General features: G+C 35.3%; 1 protein-coding gene across 2 annotated transcripts in view; it reads right to left on the bottom strand.

Annotated features, from left to right (window-relative positions):
• LOC101975743 (contactin-associated protein-like 3) overlaps positions 1-27,641 on the bottom strand; it is a 203,046-nt gene that overhangs the window by 88,956 nt on the left and 86,449 nt on the right. For both annotated transcript variants that reach the window (XM_078030403.1, XM_021719995.3), the window contains exons 5-9: positions 19,178-19,381; positions 18,305-18,489; positions 16,320-16,463; positions 4,993-5,254; positions 748-894 (exon numbers count right to left, since the gene is read on the bottom strand). In XM_078030403.1, the coding sequence (XP_077886529.1) occupies positions 748-894; positions 4,993-5,254; positions 16,320-16,463; positions 18,305-18,489; positions 19,178-19,381 (942 nt within the window). The remainder of the gene's footprint in view (positions 1-747; positions 895-4,992; positions 5,255-16,319; positions 16,464-18,304; positions 18,490-19,177; positions 19,382-27,641) is intronic.

A 27,641-nucleotide genomic window follows, 5' to 3' on the forward strand; every position in this document is an offset into this window, starting at 1 on the left:
CTGGGATCTTGGTCACATGCAGATCATTATGTAGAAGGTGAGGGGCAGAGAGTCAGCATCTCCAGCAAGCTTTCAGGTGTAGCTGAAGAAACATTCCAGGGAGAGGAGGAGCCAGCAGTCAGAATAAAGCAACTATGCAGTAATAATGTTGACAAATGAAATCAAAACAAAAGGTTGTAACAGCCTTTGGGGATTAGGGAAATTCCTTGTGATAAGAGTTAGAAATAGACAACAAGGATGCTCCACATTGTCTTCACATTAAAATCACCTGAAGGGCATTTAAAAAACCTGTGGCTCAGGACACAAGATTAGTTAACTCAGCACTAGCATGGTTTTTTTAAGTTGTCGATGGACCTATTATTTTATTTATTTATATGTGGTGCTGAGAATGGAACCCAGTGCCTCACACATGCTAGGCAAGTGCTCTACCACTGTGGCATGACCCAGCCCTGCACCAGCATTTTTGAAGCTTTCCAGTAGATTGCTATGTGCAGCTGTAGTTGAGAACAACTCCCAAGAGAAAGCTCTATTTAAAATCAATAACATTAGTGCACATTTAAATAAGATCAATGAGTAGACTTGCATTTTAGGCCACAATTTATTGTCTTTGTCCATCAAAATTCCCAACTATCACTGAAAGAGAAAAATCATTCTAAAATATCAGTTTTCATTTAGCAATACCAGTCACCTTGGAATGTGGAAGACACAAAGACGGTTTGATTAATATAGCCTGTGCCTTTTACTTACCCCCAAAATAATAGGTATTAGCAGAATGAATCTGCCCACGCCGGGAATGGGCAGCAGAGGATGCATCATTGTCCACCTTCAGGCTCAAATGATTCCCATTAGCAGATAAGGACACAGAATGCCACTGACCATCATTTAATCCATCACCTAGAGGTAAACAAAGTGGGTTATAAGGGACCCCAGTACAGGACCAGTGCCTGAAAACAGTAGATGCAGACAATGGCAAGTCTGCTTGTCAAAGACCACCACATCCCACCTCAAGTGCCCTGGGTTGTTTTTCTGTGTGGGATCTCAAAGGGAGACAGGGAAAGGCTGAGGAATGATTTGAGCTTCAGTAGGAGATCCTGAGAAGGTGATTAGGTGAGCCTGTAGCCTGCTCAAGAGGAAGGGATTGTCCATGTCAACTTGGACAGGGGCTTGTTGAGTTGGGTTAGGGATTCAAGGGAGACTTTGTCTCTGGTTGGCCGGTTATGGACTGGTTTGTCTGGTTCTTATTATGTTCTAACAAAAATTATTATGTTCATTTGGGAATATTATGGTCTATATACCCATTGCCAGCACTGTTTTTCACTTTCTCCCCACTCTTTAAGTCAGATAAGTATGAGGGAAGGGGAAGAAAAAGAAATCAGAATAAAAGAATAAAGACACAGAGCAGACAGTCCTAAATTCTACACCAGGAGACAGGAGTACTTTCTTCCATTTCTAGGGCTTTTGTGGAATACATTTTCCACAACTGACCTTGAACTATCCTGTGATGAGAAAACATTTCCTCTGACAGAACACAGGGCATATTTTAGTCTCATCTAGTTAAATAATATCTTTAGCTATTGAGAAGTACAGATATTATCCAAGATTTCAAATTAAAAATGTTACTTACATGCATGTATTGTTAATTTTTATAATCTTAGTAGACAATTTAAACAAAATGATATGCTCAGGTATAATAAACAAATCAAACATTCACAAAAATACTAATTTAGGCACTAATTAGGCACAGATATTCATAAAAATAAAATGTAAAGCTAAAAAAGCATTACATTAAAATGTATGTGGTATATGTGGATGTGTTTAAGTTTCGTATAAACATGCAAAAAAAGTTGGAAGATATATTCTTTTTTTGTTGTTACCAGAGATTGAACCTGGGGGCACTGAACCACAGAGCAACATCCCCAGCCCTTTTTTTAAAATATTTTATTTTGAGACAGATTCTTGTTAAATTGCTTACAGCCTTGATAAGTTACTGAGGATGGCTTTGAAATTGCAATCCTCCTTCCTCTGCCTCCCAAGCTTCTGGGAATACAGGCCTGGGCTACCACCATCTGGCAGCTGGCAGAAGTATTCTTAAAAACTACATATTTGGATGAGAAAACTATGTTTTCATTTTATGCCATTTTTACATTTTCTCTTTTCCAAATTTGCTACAGTATATTCACCTATAACTATAGTTTTATTTTTTAAATACAAATATTAGTTCTTACTCAAGTAATCAGTCTCTTGCATCCTAAAATGAACTATCTAATCTTTAAAATGATGGAACAGAGGGTGGTGGAGTCATGGACTGGCAACCAACTGAGCATGATGGAATTATCTCCTGCTGGCTCCATGATGAAAATTCACACTGTCATGCGGGAGATGAATCAGTGAACAGCAAGCATCCCAGGACATTGCCCAGTGCAATTTTTATTAGCTTCCACTAGAGTATTTTGTGGCAGCAAATAACCCATGTGTCAGTGACTAACAAACTAAGGTTCATCTGGCTGTGGATACAAGCAGCAGATCTGGATCCACTCTGTGGAACGTGATCTTTTCACGTAAGACCAAAGTATGAATGCATGGCCTGCAGTTCTTCATGGCTTAGAGAAGAAAATACTTGGCAGAGTTTTGCTATGGCTCTTGAAGCTCCTACTGCAATGTGTCAATGTCACTTCCACTTAGAATCCATTTACCAAAATGTGTCACTTGACCAAGCCTGACATTAATGGACAAGAGGTTACTTCAGGGGGCAGATGCACATTTCCCTGAAGGGAAGAGTGATTAATTGAGATCTTTAGGAATTGTCTTGTAGAAATAAGAAGATCCCAGAGAAAAAGTTTAATTCACTTAAAAACAACAAGTTAGTGAATGCTTGATTTCTAGGATGCTAGTTTAATTCACTTAAATGTTGTTGTTACAAATTAGTGAATGCTTGATTTCTAGCATGCTACTAAACCTGCTTGAGTCTAATCTTATCACCTGAGGGAGGTCCCAACATAGTTAACTAATGTATCTAATAAATTATAAAGGTACAGACTAGTCATAGCTTTTTAAGGATAAAAATCAACCTGCAGGAATCAGAAGTCATTTTGTAGCCCAGTGGAGATGTAATCTTCAAATAAAATGTGTTCTTTCTTCCTGCTGAAGTTCAGTCTTACATATAATTATCATATTTTAGTATTCCTTGCCCAAATGAGCACATAAATCCAACTTCTGCAAATGCTCTAGAAACCAGCTTTTTCCTTCTGCTTGATCTCCCACTAGTGACTTGATTTGGGGACTCATAATTCTCTTATGTAGGTCATGTTTCTAACATGACCCCAAAAGTCATAGATTCTGCTCTAGAAAGTGAGAACATCTGTAAACAAGAAGATAGAGGATTTTGCTAAGATGCTAAAACATATTTGATGAAGTTAACTCTGAAACAGAATTCTGAAATAAATTCCGTAATCCTAGAACTAGGAAAACAAAATAAGATGGGGGGGACTCTTATGGTCTTTCCATGTAACAATTTTAACTTAAAAATTGTGGTATGGCATGTGCAAGGCCCTGGGTTCATAGTCTCTGACACCCCCTCACACACAAAAAAAAGAAAAAAAAAGAAAAAGGGTTCTATAATAGTGCTGTCTAACAAAAAAAAACAAAACAAAGTTCAATTAGTGTGTGTGTGTGTGTGTGTGTGTGTGTGTGTGTGTATTACATATATACATATGGGGGTAACCTATATCTCCATGTAAAAAATATAAACAGTTCCAGCTACTATTGCATACAGATTGTAATGCTAAACAAACTAGGATTCCGGTCACCAACTGAATTAATGCTCAGTTCAGCTCACAAGGAAATTTAGTATGCTGGTGGTCAATAATTTTTGGTTTATAAAAAGAAAGAAAAATTTTATTTTCACTCCCAGCTTTTCAGACCCTAAGCAAAATATCCCTTCCATATTCAACATTCATGGAGTGACATACTCTCAGCTCCATCTGAGTTTAAACCATCATTAATTTTCATATGCAAAATGGTCCCTAATGTTCAAAGATGATATTCTCTACAAGTTATAGGATGTTTACTCTAAAACATGTAGCCTCTACCCAAGGTAGCTGCTCTGACAGAAGGGGAAAAAAATATAACTTAAATTATAGACACTCCTCAAATTACTATGGAATTACCTCCCAATAAACCCATCTTAAGCCAAAAATTCTTTTAACAAACCTAATTAACCTACAAAACATCATAAAACTTACACTGGCCTATGTTAAGCATGCTAAGAACATACTTTAGCTTATACTTGAAAAAAATAAGATAAAACCCATTTTTATAATAAAGTTTTGAATATCTCATTTAATTTATCAAATGCCTATATCGAAAAAACCCACTGACCTCACAGAACACTGCACAGTGTTGGTTGTTGGCCTCTGTGATAACAAGACTCCCTAGGTAACATGGCTGGCTGCTGCTGCCAGCACTGAGAAAGCATCTGCCATATACCTGAATGGCAAGGGAGGTCAAAATTATAAGTTCAAAGCATGATTTCTATGAAATGAATATGGGTTTTGCACCATTATAAAGTTGAAAAATACTATGTCAAACTATTCTAAGTCCCAGACTGTCTGTATTTTGATAATCAGAGAGTGTGTGGGTTTGAAAGACGTTAAAAGAGATCCAACCATTTTCTCAAGACTATCTAGGATCAGGCTAATGTTTTCTAGTGTTTCAAGTTTACCTCTGATTGCCAACCCTCAAATTAAGATAATAAAAGTCACATTTTAAACTCTGTGACAACTATACTTTCATGTAAACAGACTTATGTCACATTGACTCACCCATGAGCAATGTAGAGTTTCCCATTTAAAAAGGAAAATAGAATCTGTAGTTAGTTCTACTGGGATTATGAATGTCTCATTGTTTCAATTTTTTTATTCATTCAAAAATGACTACTCTCAGGCTTATGGGTAAGGATGTTGATGGCTATACAAAGGCACTGTGATGTCTCACCTGCTATGACGGCTCTCACTGGCTGGCCAGGTGGGCAGAGGCTCAGCTTGAGTTTTCCATCACTAAGAACAAGGACAAGAGCCCCTGACCAGTGTAGAAACTGACTTTTCAGCAACAGCCCCGCTCGGTTCCACGTTCGAAATTGGAAAGTGACAGCTACTGAGTTCTCTCCAGTGGGGTGAGGCAGAGCCAAATAACTCCTTGAGCTCAGAAAAGTCACAGGGACAGTTTGAGGATGTGAACACGAGAAGGACATATTTCCCTGTGAATACAGTAAAGGAGGATATTAGAAAGGTGCGGTGGTGGCACTTGCAATACATTAACAATTTACTTTCCAAGATTTAAAGCTTCTGATACATCTTCTAACACATTCAGACTTTAAAAATTAGGCTATCCCATCAAAAATCCATGATATTTCCAAGATAGGTCCTTCAAATCAAGGCACTGTTATAATTGAACCTATTTCTCAGTCTGAATCTTAGGAAAATTCCATCCTCCCTGTTTCTTCCACATCTGTAAAAGAGTTTCAAGCCACATTCACTCCATTCCTATGCTGAACTGGGATAACAGATGAGTCAACTTTCCTTCCCTGAGTTGTCCAGATAACCTTACCCAATGGGAAGATGGCATTGAGGATCACCTACTCTAAGAACTGTTCCTTTCTTGTACTGATTCTATAAATATGCTAATAATGGGGTCACTCCTACCACAGGTTCTACATCTCACGTAGGACATGTGTTTCTTTTTATCTTGAGAAAAAGTTGATAGGTCAGATGTCCCAAGAGACAGGCTGGCCTCCTCTCAGAAGCATTCACAGACCTTAGGCCACATTGCCACTTAGTTGCTCCAGCTGAGGTCTGATCTGTCTTATAAGATGCTTTTGTTTCATGTATTTATGTTTTAGAGGGGCTTTTAATCTCTGGATTATCTCTCTTGTTCTAAGGACCAAATTTATTTTTATTCAGAGTGTTTCAGAATAAAAAATTTAATTCAAATAAAATAAAAAAAGAAGAGTTTTCCCCCTGGAATTACATAAATTTTTACAAATTTCACATGGAAGAATATATGTCTCAAAATTGCCCTTCCTCTCCAAAATGTATCATTCAAAGAAAAACAGTTATATAAAACTTACCAGATACCAAAACATACTACCAAATCACCAAATTTAGTCAATGTGGCACTGGTATAGACAATTAGACAAACTAATGGACAGAATAATTAAGCCACAAAAAGAGAACATAGGCACAGTTAGTATGTTCTGAAGATTATGATTCAACTCATTGTAGAGAAAGTTGTATTAACAAGCAGCACAGGAACAAATGGATATCCAGAGGTAGAATATAAAAATGTGTTTATATCTTATATCACATAAAGAATACATTTCAGTTAATCAAAGACTTTAAATAAAGATATCTAATTTAAAATTTTGCAATAAAATCCATGAGACTATATAGATTCTGTCATTTTAGAAGCATACCAAAGATGGAACACTCCAATGCTATGAAGAAATACAAGGTATATTGACCATAAATAAATAAATACACACACACACAAACACACACACACACACAATATACTCAGTGTATCCTAAAATATTAAATGGAAAATTGATAAATCTGAAAAGTAAGGTTATCTATCAAATATAATCCTCTGAGAAGAAAATATTAAATAAAACTTAAAAAATGAAAATGAACAATGATCAGAAAAGATAATCCAAATGCACAATAAATATGCCCAAAGATTAATTTGCCAATAGTCAGATAAGCATGAACTAGGAAAGAGACATTCCTTCACTCCACTGAGCTGGCAAAGTCTAAATGGTGCTTAACACACATGACTGGCTGGGACATGATGTTGGTAAGCATTGTCACATTCTGTGGGTAAATTATGTTCTTACAGTATAAGGAAAGCAATGTGACATTTATTCAAACTTAAAACTATGAGAAATCTTTTGGCTATGAAAATCTACTCTAGAAACTTTATCCCATCAAAATAAAAGCCTCAATATCTGAAAACATGCGAAAATATTTGTAGTGGGAAAAAGTAGAAATAAGATAACTACCCTCAATAGGAAAAAGAAGAAAATAATGAAGCAGTTTCATAACCATTATAAAATGGAACTATATCTTGTAACTCAAGAAAATTTCCCAAAATGTGTTACTGGGTCAAAAGATGCAGAGAAACATATTTGTAAATACTGCCAAATTCAGATTAGTAAGTATTAATAAACATGTGTGTGAATATGAGCCTGTGACAGATCTACCTGGGATTTGATCGTGCTGGATGCAATAAGGCAGGTAAACTAGCCCAGTAATATGACAGTGTTGGGAGGAAATGCAGATCTGCAGGGAGAAGGCAGAAGGAAAGCAAAAAAAGTTAAGCAGAAAGAAAAACTGGGAGGTGACTCAGAGAAATGGTATGGGAAGTTCTGGCCTTTCCTTCCTGCCTCCCCAAGACACAAAGATGCAAAGACACAGAGATAAACTCCCCTTGTGAAAAATCAAAAACCAGATTTCTCAGGAGAGAAGCATGAAACTAACCACATTGAAGCTGGTAGCAAAATCCATAAAACCCTCACAACATAATCCCTTTCCCAGGGCCAGCGAGCGCCAGAAGAGCGCTAAGAACCTACTGCACTTAGTTTCTTCCCAGGGAGGAAGGAAGGGTCTGATCTGTATATCCAAATCCAATTTTCTGACTTTCCTGAGGGTTGCCCAAGGGACTGGTTTACTTCTTACCTGAATCTGAACCCTGAAAAGAAGGGACCCTGGATGAGAACAAAAGAGCAGTACAGAAGATATCTATCAAACAAGTACTCCTTATGTTACCTCCCCAGGGCTCAGCACAGAGTGCACTGCAGAAATCCCCAAATCCCAGGTTCTTCATGGGGAGGGAAAGAGATGGATTTTGTGTCCAACATTCTAAATTTTCCAGAGATAGGCTTCTGCCCAACAGACTGGTTCCTTCTCGCCTATCTTGAAGCAAGTTAGAAGCTGGCATGTAGAAATCTAGGAGACATTGAGAACAAAGGTGGCAGCTTGGACGAGCAAGCAAGCACCTGCTACAGCCTCTCAACTTCAGTAAAGCAGAAAAAGAAGAAGGTTAAAAACTACCAAATTCCAGTTCCTGAAGAGAAAAAGGATTGGACTGTATGTATAGGTTTCCAACTTTTTCAGGGGCTGCCAGAGAGACTGGCTTATATCTTTGTTTTTCCTGGAGCCCTGATTGGACCAGGCACATTTTAGATACCTGTTAGCCATTGGGGGAAAAGGTGGCAGATAAGACTATCATGTAAGTAATTATCATAACCTGTTTTCATTGTATGATAAAGTGGGTAAAGAAATCACAAAATCTTAGCTTCTCTTTGGAAGGAAAGAGCTGGATCAAGTATGCAATGTTCCAAAATTTTCAGAGGCTGTATAAGGGACTGACTTTATCTCACCTGTCTAAGAGCACTGACAGGACCCAGCATATTCTAGATGCATGCGGGCCACTGAGAATAAAGGCAAAGGTTGGACTACTATGCAGTCATCTGCCAGAGCCCTTCTCCTGGTTAGCACAAAATAATCATTGAGAATCCCAGAGCCTGTCTCATCTCTGGGAAGAAGAGAGGAGAAAGAAACACATGCCAAATATTCAGAACTGGCTTCAGTCTTACCATTTTCAGAGAATACATGAGACCTGGTATAATCTAGATGTCTGTGTGCCTCCGAGAACTCAAAGGAGTCCTGGTGTGCTGCTGCATCAGAAAACTAGTGATACCACAGAAAGAAAATAGAAGCAGCAAAAGATTGTGAAGTAAAGAAAGAAAGATGAAAAGAAAAAAGAAACAGGCAAATCTCCTAACTTGCAGTTTATGCAAATAAATCCAGCAAAGACATATATACAGAGTTTGAAAGGTCCCTGGCAGGGCTTTCTACTGAGGGTCTTGTTGTATACAAATCTTGTTCATGAAGACTGGAAAAGATGGTTGTTTGTTCTAATGTGCAGGTACTGACACTAAGAGACAAGGAAAATGAACAATTAGGAAAACATGCCTGTCCAAAAGGAACAAGATAAACTTCAAGACCCCAATTTTACTGACACGTAACATATGAATTTCCTGGCAGTGTTCAAAATGAACTTGGGAGACAAATGCATGAACAAAATGAAATTTTAGCAAAGATTCATATGAGCCAAAAGAACTCTTGACCTGAAAGAAAACAGTAACTGAAATGAAAAAATTTAATAGAAAAATTCAATCTACATCAAAACAACATACTAGATCAAGCAGAAGAATCACTCGATTTGAAGACAGGTCATTTGATATAAGCCAGTCAATAGCATAATAGGAAAAAAAAAGTGAAAAAGAATAAAGAAAAATCTTGGGGCTTATAGGACACCATTGAATAAACCAATATATACAATTATGAATGTCCAAGAAAGAAAAGACAAAGACAAAAACTTACTCAAAAAAAATGGAAAAAAAAGTTCTGAAATTTGAAAAAAAAAGGATTATCTACATTTAGGAAATCCAAATAAGAGGAACAAAAGAATTCCACAGTGAAAGACATTACAATCAAATTGTGAAAAGTCAGACACAAAGAGAACTGTGAGATCAGCCAATGAAAAGGGACATGACACATAGAAGAGAACTTCTCCAAGACAGTCACTGGATTTTTCAGAAGAAACTTTGAAAGGCAGTGGAATATTTCAAAATGCAGAAAGGTAAAACCTGCCAACCAAGAATACAATACTTGGTAAAACTGTCCTTTAAAATTGAAGAGACATACCCAAACAAACCTGAAGAAGTCTATTATTACAAGATCAGTCTTACAAGAAATGTTAAAAAAGAGAATTCTTCAAGGTGAAAAAAAAAAAAAACAAAGCTAAGAAGCACCATCAATGCATGTGGAAGTATAAAACTTGCTGCTAAAGGTAAATACATAAATAAGTACAGAATAATGTAACATTGTAACAGTACTGTGGAAATTGCTTTTTCAATTCTAGTATAAAAGTTAAAGACAAAAATTTTTAAAACAATTATATAAAATATGTTCATGATTACACAATGCAAAATGATGTAAATTTTGATGTTAATAATATAAAGTCTATGGAGAAATTAATAATGTAGTTTTTATATGCAATTGAAGTTGATTAGCTGAAGTAGACTGTTATAACTATACAATATTTTAGTTAATTCTAATTGTAATCACAATGAAGATATGTAAAAGAAAAAGAAATCAAAGCATCTCACCATAAAAAAATTTAAAAAATAAAGGAAGACGGTATAAAAGGAAAACAAGGACAAATGACATATAAGATAGGTAGCAAACCTTTAACAAAATGCTAGTAATATCTTTCTGTGATACAATAAAAATTAAACATTTGGTATGGTTCCTGATACATAGAGCTCCTATAATCCTTGAAATCTCCAGAGCTCTAAGTGCCTTCTGTACACTCAAGAGAAGTCTGGTGACTGAGTGCTACTCCTATGTACCTGCAAGATCGGAGCTAGTTGCCAGGAAGACACAAGGAATCATTAGAGGCATGGAAATTTCCACTGCATTACTTGAAGTCCAGGAAGGCAAGAAAAGATGAAGTTTGGAATTAATCCAAGAGCTATTGGCTTACTCTATCTATCAATGTCAAAAAACATCCATAAAGGAGCTGGGGTTGTGGCTCAGCAGTAGAGTGCTCGCCTAGCATATGCAAGGCCCTGGGTTGGATCCTCAGCATCACATAAAAGTAAATAAATAAAATAAAGGTATTGTGTCCAACTTCAATTAAAAAATAAATATTGTTTAAAAATCCATAAAAATCACTAAACAAAGGGTTTGGAGAGCATACAAGTATCCATGTGTCAGGAATGTCAGGAATGTAGTGTGTCCTAAACTATGATGTCAAAAGTTCTTAAGTTTAGAACTCTTCCATAATTTATCCTAAGTACCTCATCTGGCTGCTTATTAGTAAGTAACTTTTAAAATAAACTAGTGATAGCAAGTAAAGTGTTTTCCAGAGTTTTGTGAGCTATTCTTGCAGATTAGTGAACCTGAACCAGGGGAACTGTGATGACTTTGTAGGCAACTCTGACAAAAGTATGGGTAACCCAGAGACCTGGTACTTGCAAATGTCATTTTAAGAAAGGACAGTCTTGTGAGACTGATTCCTTAAGAGTATGGAGTATGACAATAATTTGGAGTATCAGGTACCAGAATTGCTCTGAATTATAGGACACACAGTTGGTGTCCAAGAATTGGAGAACTGGTGTTAGAAAAGGTAACATAAATTTGACTTCAGAAGGAAAGATACCACACCCATTTAGTGTTAGAAATGCTATAAGCAAAAATATTCACCTTCCTCATTAATGATTGCTTTACTATGAATAAATTGAATTCCTCAACCAAAAGACACAAGAGTGATTGAACAGATGAAAAATCAAGATCCAACTATGTGTTTCTATAAGAGACTCAGGTTTACATATAAGAACAGATATAGTCTGAGTTAAGTAATGCAACAAAATATTCCATGCAAATTATAACCAAAATACAGCATGGGTGGCTAAACATATATCAACCAAAATAAATTTTGAGTCAAAAAGTATTACAAGAGACAAAACTTTAATAGCATCAAAGAATAATAAAAGTATCAATGCACCAGTAAGACACGATAATTATAAAAGTAAATGTACTAACATCAGAGAACCTAAATATATAAAGCAAACATTGACACAACTGAAACAATTCAATATAGTAGGATACTTCAATGCCCAACTTCCAAAACTGGATAGAACCATCACTACAGAAAATCAAAAAAGAAACAGTATATTTGAACAACAATGTAGACCAAATTGTATACACAGCGAATTCTACTCAATAGCAGAATACATATTCTTCTCAAACACATATGAAACTTTCTCTAGGATGGATCACATACAAGGTCACAAAACAAGTCATAACAAATTTAAGACTAAACTCATTTAAAAGTTCTTTTCTGATCACTATGGAATAAACTGGAATTCAACAGGTGAAGGAAAACTGGAAAATTCACAAATGTGTAAAAATTAAACACTATGCCTTTTTCTATTTGTTTGTTTATTTGTTTTGGTACTGGGGTTTGAATCCAGGGCACCATATATGTAAGGCGTGCAGGCATGCACTTTACCACTAAGCTACGTCCCCACTGTTTCTTTTGTTTTTCCCCCAATTTTATTTTTATTTTGGGAAATTTTGCTAAATTTCCCAAGCAGACCTTGATCTTCTGATCCTCCTGCCTCAGTCTCCTCAGGAATTAGAATTAAAAACATGTGGTGCCACTCCTGGCTATAAACAGTCTCTGGAATAATCCAGTGCATCAAAGCATACATTGAAAAAGGAATTAGGGCTGGGACTGTAGCTCAGTGACAGAGCACTTGCCTAGCATGTGTGAGGCACTGGGTTCAATCCTCAGCACCACATAAAGATAAACAAATAAAGTAAAGGCATGCTGTCTATCTATAACTACAAATTTTTTTAAAAAAGAAAGAAAAAGGAATTAGAAAATACCACGAGACAAATGAACATGAGAACACTCCATGCCACAATTTATGGAATAGAATATAATAATTCATGCCCATTCTGAAAATGAAGGAAAACAAAAAACAAAAACCAAACTTTATAACTCAAAGAACTAGGCAAAGAAACAAAGCCCACCCACCTCATCAAAGAAATGAAATTATAAAGGTTAGAAGATAAACCAATGAAGGAAAGAACAGAAAAATTAATAAAATTGAGTTGAATTTTTGAAAAAAAATTAAGAAAATTCACACAGTTTTAGTTACACAAGATAAAAGGGAAAACTGAAATAAATAAGACCAGATATGAAAGAAAAGGCATTACAACTGATAACACACAAATTAAAAGGATACTAAGAGACTGTAAGATCAATTAAATGCCAACAAATTTGATAACATAGAAGAAATGCATAAATTTCCACAAAGGTATAACCTATTAATAACAAGTAATGAGGGGCTGGGGTTGTGGCTCAGCGGTAGAGCACTCACCTAGCACACGTGAGGCCCTGGGTTCGATCCTCAGCACCACATAAAAACAAACAAAAATAAAGGTATTGTGTACAACTAAAAAATAAATATTTAAAAAAAAATAACAAGTGATGAAGAAAGAGGCAATCTCAATAGATCTGTAACTAGAATAGTAAGAATCCTGAAATGATGATTAAAATATTCCACCAAAGAAATATTTAAATAATTGAAGCCAATTCTTCTCAAACTCTTTTAAAAACATAGAACATTTCCAAACTCATGCAGAGACCAGCAACACCCCTACAACCAAAATTATAGATGATTTACAAAGCAAAACCACAAAATAATACTGCTGATGAACACAGAAAAAAATATACAACAAAATATAAGAGAACTGAATTCAACAATTTGATTAAAGGAATAACACATCATGACTAAGTGGGATTTATTCTTGGGATGTAAGGGTGGGTCAATATATGAAAATCAATTAATGTAATAGACTAAATAAATAGAACAAAGAGTTTAAAATATCACTTGATTATTTCAATTGATGCACAGAAGGCATTTGAGAAAATTCAACACTATTTCATGCTAGAAGTTCCAACAACTAAGAATAGAAGGATATAACCTCAACATAATAAAAGTCATATGTAGAAAAACCTACAGCTAATATGCTCAATGGTAAAAAAATAAATAAACAAAAGTTTTTCCTTGAAGAATAAAGCAAGAATGCCCTACCATTTATAGTCAACATCTTAATAAAAACCAGAGTCAGCAATTAGGCAAGATAAAGAAACAAAAAGCACCTGAATTGGAAAGGAAGAGGTAAAGTTATTACTTTTTGCAGGTGATACCTTAGAAAAGATACTAAATATTTTAAAAAAATTGTAATTAGGGCTGAGGTTGTGGCTCAGTGGTAGAGCACTTGTCTAGCATGTGTGAGGCACTGGATTCTTAGCACAAAAGGAAGAAAGAAAGGAAGAAAGGAAGGAAGGAAGGAAGGAAGGAAGGAAGGAAGGAAGGAAGGAAGGAAGGAAGGAAGAAAAGCTCATCAATAATAAAAATATTTTAAAAAACTATAATTAATGAGAAAAAGTAATGAAGTTGTAGGATAAAAAATATCATCACAAAAAAAAATCTGTTGTGTTTCTGTGTTAGTCAGCTTTCTGGCTAAGTGTGACAGAATACCAATCAACTCATAAGAAGGGAAGATTTATTTTGGCTCACAGTTTCAGAGATTTCAGTCTATGGGTTGCTTGACTCTGCTGCTTTGGGCCTATTGTGAGAAAGTATATCATAGTGAAAGCATATGACCAAGGAGGCCTATTCACCTCATGGCAGCTAGGAAGCAAAGAGAGCAAAAAGAAGAAGCTGGAGTCCTAATCCTCCCTCAAGGCTCATGTGTTACAAGCCTGGTTCTCTCTATGGTCCAGTGACCATAGAATGAAACCTATGAAACTATGAGCCAAATAAACCTTTCTTCCTTATAAATTGATAATCACAATTATATTGTCACAGTGACAGAAAGCTGACAAACAGAGAAATTAAGAAAGCACTCTCATTTACAGTAGCATCACAAAGAATAAAACACTGAGGATAAACTTAACTAAGAAGGTAAGAAAACATGAAAACTTGGAGTATATAGAAAACTCCAAAACAAAGATAAAATAAATAAGACAGAGAAACATGTCATGTTCATGAATGGTACAATAGTACTGTTAAAATGGCAATACTATACAAAGTAATATACAGAGTCAATCCATTCATTACCAAAATCCCTATGGCATTTTTTACTGAAATAGAAAATAGCCCGAAATTTCATATAGAACCATAGAAGATCCTATATAGCCAAAGCAATCTTGAGAAAAAAAGAAGAGAGCTGGAGACATCATATATCTTGTTTTCAAAATATATTATAAAGTTTCAGTAATTGAAAGATAATGGTATGAGCATGAAGATAAACATATCAACAAAAGAAACAGAATAAAAAACAAAAATAAATCCACACATATACCAGGCAACCGATGTTCCACAAGAGTGCCCAGAATATATCACAGGGAAAGGATGATCTCTGCAATAATTGGTGTGGGGAAAACTGTATATTGGACTCTGTTGGGCACCATAAGCAAAACTCTACTCAAAATAGATTAAAGGCACAGTAAATGTAAGACCAAGAACTGCAAAGCCATAAGACAAAACAGGAGAAAGCTTTATGACATGGCCTTGGCAATTATTTCTTGGTTATGACACTAGAAAAACAATAATATAAGCAAAAACAGACAAGTGGGAGTACCTCAAATTAATAACAGTACTGTAGAACAAAGGAAACAATCAGGAGTGAAAAGGTAACCTGTGGAGAAAGAGGTTTACCAACCATATATCTGACAAATGATTAACTTCCAAAACAAACAAGGAACTCCAGAAACTCAACAGCAAAACAACAAGTATGTTGGTGGGAATATAAAATGATGCAGTCACTAGGGAAAGTCAAATGGAGGTCCTCAAAAGGCGAAGACTACAACTACCAAATGATCCAGCAATCCCATTTCTGGGTATTTATTTGAAAGATTTGAAATGAAGATCTCAAAAATATTTTTCACTCCCATGTGTACTATACCATTGTTCACAATAGCCCAAATGTAGAAACAATACATCCATCAGAGGATGTGTGGATATAGAAAACACACACAAAGTGGAATATTATTCAACTTTTAAAAGGAAATCCTGCCATATGCAGCAATATATATATATATATATATATATATATATATATATATATATATATATATATATATATATATAGAGAGAGAGAGAGAGAGAGAGAGATATGAACCAGGAGAACATTATGCTAAGAGAAATAAGCCATTTGCAGAAGGACATATACTGCATAATTCCACTTAAATGGGTTATATAAAACAGTCAAACTCAGAGAAGCAGAGAATAGAATGGTAGTTACCAGGGAATAAGAGCAGAGGAAAATGGGGATTTGCCACATAACTCATGTAAATTTCAGTTATGGAAGATAAATAAATTCTAGAGATCTGCCTATAGTTAATATGTTATTGCACACTTAAGAATTTCTTAAGAAAGTGGATCTCATGTTAAGTATTCTTATTACCACAAAAATTTTATTAAAAACTGTTACATAATCTCACTTCAATATTTTGTAACATTATGTATCCATTTCATACATATAGAAAAATTATGTCAAAAATAAACAAAAAATATGTATGATTTGTACCTTTAGAAGAAATATATTTTAAAACGGAATTAACAAAACAAATTGCACCTCTTTTCTCTACTAAAGCACATATTTGGACTTTCTTACCATGATGAGTATCTCTGGTTTGTGTTTCTTGGACAAATCAATGATATCCACTCCATTATAAAAGAGATTTTCAAAACACCCATTGAAGCTTTTATGTGGGAACACCAATGATTTTCCAAGTCCAGGAATCCCTCCAAAGCTGATCTTAGAAAGAATAAAATGATATAAATAATATTATTTAATTATTTTCTGATTATCTGCCCAAAACATTAATGATCTACAGATACAATTGTCTTCAAATTTGCTTTGCATATTGTCATATTAATTACAAATGAAATTTTAAAATGCAGATTTATCATTGTCTTTATTATAGAGAGACTCAATTCTCTAGTCATATGATTCTTGTCATCATTTTTAGATGAGAATATTGTATCTTTATTTCCATGATGATCTGTGTAACAGCTTATCCCAATGTATCATCCCTAAAGAAAAGGGGAACAGTAAAACTGCATGTTACTGAATGCCCCCTTTCTGTTCCCAAAATCCTTGCCAAGTTAAGGGAACCCTGAGAGCAAGCCTAGGCTGGAAAGTCCAGTTATATATTATCTTAAAGGAACTGGGCTTTCTCTTACACAAAATGGGAAGTAGGGCTACTAAGTACTACTGTAGACAGCTACTTTCTTACATGTACACCCAGACAGTTACTCCTTAGGATGCTGGTTAGACATATTAACTAATCAGCTAATGCTGAAGAATGCACCTGCTTCTGCAGTCTAAGATATAAAACCCCTCTCTGAGTAGGGATCAGCACAGATTGAGCATACTGTGGAAAGAAGAATATGTGTTAATAGTCCAGCCACCACCACTGGACAAAGTGCCATGAGGAACAGAGGGACCAGTTGTCAAAGCACCATGAAAGGCAAAAGTGCTATCTGCAATCCTGTCAACACTGAACTCTTCTTGGAGGTAGCACTGATCTGTTGTGAGGCTTTCCCAATAAATCACGTCTTTCATGCTGTCTCTGGGCACTTTCTTTGGTTTTCCCACAACATACCCCACTGTGCCCTGGTACAATTGGGGCTGTGGACATGACACCTACTATGAAGGCATTTGACTTTGCCAACCTTTATAGTAGTCAAGATTTTAGGGCACTGGCCTTTTCTATATTACTTTAGGTTGGAAAAGTCTATTCATTGATAATCTTATTCAAGAGCAGGATCTTCCATTGATCTCCACCACTGAGGTCAAACGAATGTAAATATTTTCTGGTTTCCTTGTTCTATCTGATACATGCGCTGAGCAGAATCATCAGAACAAATCAAATGCTGCATTTCAGTATGGAGTAGATGTATGTGGGCAATACACTGCTAACATTGTTAAGGCTTCAGAAATACTAAGAAACATTTATTTTGATTTGTCTGCATTTGTCTCTCATTAATACATCAGGATACTTGTTGATTGTTTCTCCAGGTTATCCCAGGTCACTAATTCTGTTTACTACTATCCTATAAGCAAAAGAAATTTCCAGGGCTCATATTCAAAAACACCAGATATAATACTGAAGACTTATCTGAAAGAATGCCTTCAAATATTGTTTTTTTGTATTTATTTATAGCTTTTCATCCAAAAGCATCCTAACTTCCTGGCATGAGTGCTTATTCTCATCTGAGGACTAACATTCATAAGGATAAAATGTCTCAATAGTATATATTTGTGCCATCATGCGCCAAATTACAATTACGTTCAATGATGGCCCTCACATCTGTGAGTATCCCATAACAATATGTTGCCTGGTGATGCCATAGTCATATAAGTTGTGTAAGTACAGTCTAAAATGTTCACACTACAATTAAATCACCTAATGATGCATTTCTCAGAATGTACCTTGTTGATAAGCAGTGTTCAACCTACAGTGTGATAATAATCCATAGGAAATAATTCACCAGATTCTAATTCCTAGGAAAGAGTATGTATTTTTTCAATGTAGCAGTTCTTTCTCTAAAGGGTTATATTTCATTTAAGTGCAAAATCTATAATGTCCACACCTTATAACCAAGATCTAAAAGGCTGGCCTCTCCCTCTGCCTGGAAACGGTGAGTATGTTTGTCCACTGTGAAATTGATGTGTGTGTTGAGGACCTCAATGAGGACAGAATGCCAGTGTTGGTCATCCAGCAGACTGCCCAAGGTGAGGGTCACCTGGGCATCTAGGGAGGGCAGGTTAGCACCACCTGAGAAGAGAGTAAAAGTCAATGTAGTATTATTACACCCATTCAAAACTGTGGTTTCTACTGGGAGATTTGTCACAGCAATTACTCTTACCTTATATCCTCCTATCCAAAAAGCTACTTAGATAGTTTAATGTTAATCCTAAACACAATCTAGTTTTGACCTTTGAACAATTTCTTCTATCTTATTTGTTGTTCTTTGTATTTGCTTTTCTGATTCAATAAAAAGTAAGGATCAGGGAATCTCCCTATATATTTCACATTCATTCAATGTTTCTGACGACATTTTCACTTAATGTAAAAATATTTTCTTCTTAGGAAAGAAGAAAAGTAATGCAACTACCTCAAAATTTTACAATGATCCATTCATCTTTATGATATTATCAGGTTATTTATTGGACAGCTGATGATGGCTCTATACAATTATCAAACTATAATACTGTTTACATAAATACATGGTTAAGACAGACACTTAGCCCCTAAGATGCCACAACTGTAGGATGAACACGTTCCCCTTGCTTAGACAGCTCTTGTTTGTACCAATCACTCCAAGGAATTATTTATAAGACCTTCTTTCATTCTTAAATGGATTGGTTTCAGTTTAAATTAACTGCTTAAGAAAAAAAATAAGTATAAAAAGCATTTTCATCTAAGTAATCACATTTTTAAAAGCAATTCCTTGTTCTTTTACCTGAATTAAAGAACAAGATGAGTTTTCCTTTAACTAATTCCAGGGTGATATGTTTGCCATTTTGTCCTTCTCTGTGGAGTAGAATCCCATCACTCTGCCTGGTTTTAAATTTCAAAGTAATGATCTCCTTCATTGAACTGATGGATTTCTGATTAATTGTGTACAATAAGAAACTTTTTCCATCAAAATTAACCATCTCAGATCCTACAATGGAAAACATCAAAAAGTGATTCTAGATATATTTTCATTACTGCATTGAAATACATAAGTCAACACACATGTACATATGTAGTCTATTTCTGGTTTGCTTAACATAGGTGGAAATACCTACTGCCAACTTCCTCTTGATACTAGAGTTAACACACATCATCTCTGTTTGCTTTTTCTGACTTTTTGTTTTTTAAGACAGTATCATCTAGAAGTATTTGTGTTCCTCTCCTTCCAATTGCACCTATCTTTGTATTTGCTTTTCTGATTCAATAAAAAGTAAGGATGAGGGAACAAGCTGAAGTTAATCCCCCTTGCACAAAATCTCCCTGTATATTTCACATTCATTCAATGTGAAATTGACACTACTGGTGTTTGGAAAGGATAAAACTGTTATCACATACTGGTAAAAGGTGTCAGTGTAAATAGCTTTATTGTTTGTGACCCAGTAGTTTAGACATTTAACAGTTCTCACTTTAAGATACTTGTGTCCAGTCATAAGAGTCATGCATGCACATCCCAGATTCACTCAGTACCATTTTAAACTCATCTGAAGGGCACGCTAATACTAGCTGTACTTTTTCTCAATGTTGTGGCTGAGTCAAATCACAAAAGGCACACCTATTTTATGATGCACCTAAATAACTAAGAAGGTCATTCCATTGGGATACTACCATTTTTCTCTGAACTTACTGACAATATCTTACTTTTTTGGTATCAACACTACTTTTATCAGTTTGTGCCAAAAAGTTATGTTATCATTCATATACAGGGGTTGGGTGAAACTCATTGTTAGTGATTGCCTAGCATATATAAGGCCCTGGGGTTTGATTCCAATCACAACACATGCACACAGACACATCATCAATCAAAAACAATTGCAAACAGAACAATACAAAGGAGTTCATACAGTATGGCATCATGGTGCTGGCCTATAATCCCAGGGACATAGGAGACTGAGGATGGAGGATTTCAAGTTTGAAATTGAGAAATTTAATGAGACCCTGTCTCAAAATGAAAAATAAAAGCAAAAAAAAAAAAAAAAAAAAAGAGCTTGGAATGTAGCTCAGTGGTAGAGCATACTGGGTTTAATCACTAGTATTGAAAAATGATTGATTGATTAATTAATTAATTATTAATTTTTAAAAAGGAGTTCATATTGCCTAGAAAAAATATCTCCTCTGCATTTTTCATACACAACTGTCTTTTAAAAATACATGTGTACTAAATGAAGACAAAGCAAATAATAAAAGACCTTGGTGTCTTTCAAACCAATGTTAGTTATTTACTTTCACAGAAAGTTGTGGCCAATGTACACATGGACATACATTTCATTCAGACTAAAATATTTTTATTATGTGTAGCTTCCTTTTTAAAATTCGAAAGTTCAATTCACATGTATAGTGTGTAATATGTAAACACTACATTGTCTAGAAATCATGTAAACTAAATAATTACTCTTCATTTTATAATTAAACGAACATGCCTGGTAAGAATATAACTAGTCAAGTTCAAATGAAGTTCTCAAGCTTATTAGATGGCAATGAAATAATGAAACCCTGATAATGAAGAATTGAAATGATTTCACATTTTAGTAGTACATATTCCTATGTATGTCACTGACAACATCAAAAATAACTAAGGCTTGCTTTTGCAGTTAGCTAACAAGGAAATTTTGTTCTGCACATGATTTTGCCAAGATTATTTTGGTCAAAAAGATTTTACCCTCACCCTCCCTGTTGCCACAGTGGTTTTGCAATAGTTAAATTATTAAAGCATCAGAATCTTCTGGAGTGTTTGCTGCACACAGATTGCTGAGACATAGCCCTGAGTTTCTGTGTGAACAGGTCTGAGATAGAATCTGAGAATCTGCATTTCAAACAAATTCCCTCCTGGTGTCCATGCGCTTGAGCTGGTAACCATACTTTGAGATCCATAGCTTTAAACCACCTAAATTATATTTCTTGGAGATTCTTCTCAGGCAAAATGGACTAGTAAAAATTTTACTGGGTAACCATGACACAAAATAATGGCCTTAAAACCCTTTTGTCCTAATGCTTTGAGTTATTTTCTAACTCTTTGTCTAGAATAGTTAACCATATATTAATCACCAAAATATATATTATAAGAAAAATACAAAACGTACATTGACAGATTTTTAAAAGCTTATTGGATGACCAAATTAGAATATAGATCTATAGCTAAGTGAGTATAACAGCCCTAGTAGTTTAAAATCTTCAAGGATATAAACTTAACCTCAACTTTAGGGGTTTAAAAATGATAGACAAAATTCAGGAACTGCTTTTTGAAGTCGAGAATATTAGGATCTCTCACTCTTTATCTCTAATTATTTGCATAACTCTCAAGTCCATTACTGTACAGACCCCTGAGCTAATTTGTAAAGGGTTGTTAAACATAAAATCAACAACAACAACAACAAAAATGCAGCAGAGAGCACACATGGCCTGCATGGCCTGAAATGAGCATCTAGCCCTTTCCAGAAGTTCCTCACTCTGACTCTACAGAAGTATCCTATGATGGTTACTGGGCTGGTGCTAACTGTTCAGAGGTGGCAGTGATAAGAATCAGCTCACAACCGGACATTCTGGCATCCAATTTTTATTTCACTGAAAACCCCATTATGTTTAGGACCTCACAAATTATTTTTGTTGACATCCATACTGCACAATTCAATATACTCCGTTTATGACTATGATTAGAATGGTAAAGAACTGGTCAATATTTTAGCACCTGGCTATGTATTTCTGTGTATAATATAAAACATTGGCCTTGATATAAATAAGCTTCTGTAGATTGAAATTCTTCTTTGAAGGATATTCACAATTTTGTTCTATTATTAAAACTCCATCTTTTCCATGTTATGTCCTTTAGACTTAATTCCATTCATTCCAAAAGTATGGCCCATTCGATTAATACTGATATAGCACCTAGCTTGTGTCACCACTCACTGTGCTGGATGCTGGGACAAGCAGGGGCCAGGACAGGTCTGGCCCTAGCCTCTCCAAGCAACAATCCTCTTATTCTCTGCTACTTTCTTACTTATAATGTCATGAAGAAATACAATTCATAGGGAAAATCTTCAAGTCTTACAGGGTTGCTAAGGAAACTACAGAAGTACAGAAACAGCTTATAGCTCAAAATAAAAGCAGGAGAAAAAAGGCTCTCCTTTGGTAACAGTGTCCAGAAATAAAGAATACAAAGAATTAAGGAATCTTGATGAACTGCCAATCATGCACCCTTCACATTAAATTTGCAGATACACATCAGAAAGTAGTCAGCCATGACTTTACATTTATAATAAAAGAAAACACATTATCACAACAGATAATTTAAAATATAAATAGAACCTCTATTATAGGCCTCACCAAAACTAATCATTCTAATAAAATATTATCTACCTAAAAATGTTCACAAATAGATTTGAATATTTAAACAAATCAGAGAATCAGTAAATATAATTTTTAAAAATCAGCATTAAATACTCAAAGTGAATTTGTACAAGCAATAAATTTTAAATAAATGTAAAGTTTAAAAAAACATATTTTGGGAGACAAAGCATTTCATCAATAAGTCAATAGTAGCAATTTCTCTGAAAGCATTGAGGGGGAGCTCCACCAGGCAGGTCCCTTAAACTTACCTATTTACTAAGTATTACCTTCCCTGACCCTTGTGCCACTGATCTCAGTGTTACCTAGAGAATTAAATTACCTAAGATGCTCTTTTTTGTATCATTCCACTGTTATAAGATATTTGCTGTTTAACTGTTAAATAAATAAAACTTTACATATCCATAATGAATACAAATAATCCATTATAATATGTGGATGAAATATCCAAAGAATACATCAAATTTCAACTTGGCATTCCATTTAAAATGGCTTTTACAAGAGTCTTCATAAAAGTGTCTCTGTATATAATCCAACTATTTCAATCACTGAAGTATTTGAAAACAGAAGATACATATCATGCACACAAGGTAGGAAGTGACAGTTTCCCCAGTTATAAGACTACAAACTTATATTCCAAAAACAGTGGGAGGAAATACTTGTGATTTCACTTTATCATCAATAACTTCCTTAATAGATTAATTTTTTATGTTTCAGTCTCTAACAGACTATGGTTGGAATATATATTAATATGGCAAAGAATGGTCAATATTTTATCACCTGGCTATGTATTTATGGGTATGCCATAAAACACTGGTTTTTGTCACCACTCATTATGCTGGATGCTGGGATAAGGAAGAACCAGGACATCATCATAGGATACTTCTGTAGAGCAGGAGTGGTGAACTGCTGGAATGGTCCTTACGTAGTAATCTATTAGGTAAAGGAATCCATCTAACCAGTAGTGAGGCTAAATATGTGCTGACACATTTCCACTTTCTTAATCTAGTCCACAAAAAGCCATTTCAAAAAATGAAAATGACAAAGTGCAGTGGGCTGTGGAGCTATCCTGAGAAGGTTGGACTCCTGGTTCCACCTTAGAAGACTCACTCAACCTCCTCTGCCTCAGTGTCCTCATTCACAGGGCATAAGAGTCCCCCACAGAACTATCATGAATATTAAACCATTTAATGTCTATGAGTGTGCAAACATGGTAAGTCTTCAGTGGGATTAGTTACATCATTATTGTTGGTGCTCTGGGCAAAGAAAATGAGATTTAACCATAGCTAAAAACTACCTTTAGGACTTTTGCTTTTGACCATGATGGGGGTAACAGGAGAACTTAAATACTTAAATTTTCTTGGAGTATTTAATGCTGATTTTTAACAGGTTTATCCCTCACTTGAGACAACCAAAAATAAGGTCCCTTAAACTTACCTGTTCACTAAGTATTCCCTTCCCTGACCCTTGTGCCACTGATCTCAGTGTTACCTAGAGAATTAAATTACCTAAGATGCTCTTTTTTGTATCATTCCACTGTTATAAGATTTTTGTAAACCATTGAAACAATGGTTTATAAAACATTTGCTATTAAGCAACAAAGAAGAGTGAAATGCATAAGAAATGAGAGGTAAAAGATAAGCTTTATGACTGCTTGGATCTTAACCTTCAAAGAGTTCCCAGGACATGGAGCAGGAAAGGAAAACTGAGGAAGAGACCAGCGACTTCCTCAGTTGAAAATAGCATGAAGAGTCTGTTAGAATGAGGCAGCTAGAACTCCCAGGCAAAGAATAGGAGAGGAGAAAGATGGACTGCAAGAGAGCACAGGTGGTTTGCAACAGAGTCCTAAAGCAATGAATGAGCTGTATATTGATAGAATGCACCCTTAAGCAAATCCAGAAAGACTAAGGAAAGAAGCTTCTGGAAGGACTAGCTAGAAGTAGCATTTCCCATGCACACAAGTTGGTCATGGTGACCATGTGATCATCCAGAATGAAGATCACACAGCTCACTAGTATGGGATCAAGTACTTAAAGGATCTAACCTCAGTGGTGGGGAGGCATTGGCCCCAGATTAAACACTGCTCTGGTGAGGCTAAGACCTTGAAGCATTGATTTGCTGTAGTGCAATGTGTCTTTGAATGAAGGAAAAGAATACAAGGATGCAAAAATATCTAGCATTCAACAAGGTAAAAGTCACAATGTCCAATAGCCAATTGAAGACAGGTGGAAGCTGGAAAACACGGCCCTCATGAGGAAAAATTACCAATCAAAATGTACACACAACTGAAAAATGTAATTGCCAGAGATACATGAAAGTTACTTAAAAGAGTGAAAGCCTCAAGATCTTAAATGAAAGATAAACTGAATAGATTCAAGGGAAATTAAACACTCAAGAAGAATCATGAACCTGAAGACATCAATAGAAAAATCCAAATTGAAATGAAGAGAAAAAAAGAATTTTAAAAAAATGAGCTGGGCCTGGTGGCACACACCTGTTATCCCAGCAGCTCTGGAAGCCGAAACAGGAAAATCACGAGTTCAAAGCCAGCCTTAGTGATGGTGAGGTGTTAAGCAACTCAGTGAGGCCCTGCTGTAAATAAAATACAAAATAGGGTTGGGGATGTGGCTCAGTGGTAAAGTGCCCCTGAGATCAATCAAAAAAAAAAAAAATGAACAAAGTATCAGTAAAATGCAACTAATAAAATCCAAATACCTAATGTGTGGTAATTGATTCCCTTAAGGAATAATAGAGAGAGGGTCAGTTAAAAAAAAAATCTGAAGAAACAATGGCTGAAACTTTTCAAATTTATTGAAAATTATGAACCCACAGATCCAAGTGACCCAATGAGACCCAAACACAAGAAACAGAAGAAAATAAAAGGAGTAGCACATAAGCAAATTACTCAAAATTGTTTTTAAAAGCTAGGGGAAAAAAAGACATCTTACAGTCAGAGCAACACCAATACAGATGGTTACAGATTGCTAGATTGCTAGAATGCTAGAAATGAATGCTATCAAAATCTGTGCTGGTTGAAAATAACTTGCACAAATAAAGGCAAAAATAAGGACTTTCAAACATAAAAATGCTGAAAGAGTTCCTTGCCAGTAGATCAACACTACAAAAAAATGTTAAAAAGAAATAATTGAGGTAGAAGAAAAATGATTCAGAGAAATATGGGTCTATACAAAAGAAAATAGAACATGAAAATTTTTACATAAGTGTGTGTGTACATTTACATGTATGTACTCAATTTTTTTCAAGATAGGTACATTTTTAAAATATAGATGAAGTGGTATAGGTTTATACCCATCAAATTCTCTTTCTCCAAAAGCAATGATAAAACTGGAGGTGAGGATGGTCAAAAATAGTAACTAAAGGAATCTGGAAACTGACCAAAGACATACAATAAATTGAGAAGCATTTGCTCAAGAAAATCTATTGAATCTCAGTAATGATAGTGGGAGCCTAGATGATTATAGCCAGAGGCTGCCTCTACCTCTTCTTGGTACTAATCCTCTACTTGGGATGGGGAGTAGAGCACATGGAAAAATCCAATATCTCAGTTAGCCCGAGATTTCAACACCTGTTGGGCAGTAACAACTGACTGGTTGAGCAGCCAGCGGCTGAATAGAAAGGAACCATATTCATACTCGAAGTCAGGGAATACATCTCTGAAGAAGTGACATTTAAGCAGAGACCTGAATGGTAGATGAAAAATAGAGATGAAAAAATTGAGAAGCAGCAGTCTAAGCAGATAAACTGGATGTTAAAACTCCATGAGTGAGGAGTGTGCTTGGCAGAGGCATCAAAAGAAGCCATGGTGGGGAGGGAGCAAGATATGGGGATGGCAGGAGGTGAGACTAGAAAAGTATGCAAGGGCATGGTCTTTCAGCATCTTCTGAGTCCTTCTGAGAAGTGTGTATGCTATCTTAGGAGCAATGAAGGTGAAAGATTGTAAACACACAATCAGTTACATCAGATGTGCATTTTTAAAAATACCTTTAGCTGCAATGTAACATAAATATAATATACTAATGGGTAGAGACAGGGTAACTAAAATTGGAAAGCAATTGCAATAATCCAGGAGAGTCTAGAAGTGCGGTAAGCTAGAGAGAAGTGAAATGATTTAGGGGATAATTTGGACATACAATTATGTGCAGATACAGAGATTTGTCAAGAGTGATTCCCATACTTATAGCATAAGTTCCTGATGAATGATAGAATCATTAACAGACATAATGAATACCAGAGAAAGAGTGTTTTAGGGCTAGGTGTGAGTCAGTTCAAGAAAGCAATCTGGGACTCAGTAAGTTTTAAGTACTTGTAAGGCAACTAATTCACTAGCCAAAGATCACCTGTTTTCTCAATAATTGGACCTATTGTTTAACTCTGAGATCTAGAGATTATTACAGACTGCAAATTCTGGTAGTAATTAGTGATATTTAAAAATTGCTAAAAATGATTATGCATTTAAATTAATTTAGTTGCCATCATATATCCAACTTTGTCTGTTCCACTGTAATTTATTAAATATGTGTTGATATATTTTTTCAACATTTACTTTCAGCACAATCCTTAGTTACACTCTTTTTAGATCTAATAGTTTACTAACAAGTTTAATCTGGGAGGCAATTAAAAATGCATCATTTGGAATTGTGCAATAAATGTGATAGAAATTAGAAAGATTAAAATAGCATTAAAATATGGCTTATTACACCCAAAAATATGATAGGCTGTTTTGTCTCATATGATTTTAGGGTAAGTATTAGTACTTTCCTACTTAACATCAAATAAAAACCTTAAGGGTATATGATTATAGCTCAGAATAGTTAATCTTTTTTATTCCT

This window comes from Ictidomys tridecemlineatus, chromosome 13 (genome assembly GCF_052094955.1).
Source record: "Ictidomys tridecemlineatus isolate mIctTri1 chromosome 13, mIctTri1.hap1, whole genome shotgun sequence".
In the NCBI taxonomy this organism is placed as follows: Eukaryota; Metazoa; Chordata; class Mammalia; order Rodentia; family Sciuridae; genus Ictidomys; species Ictidomys tridecemlineatus.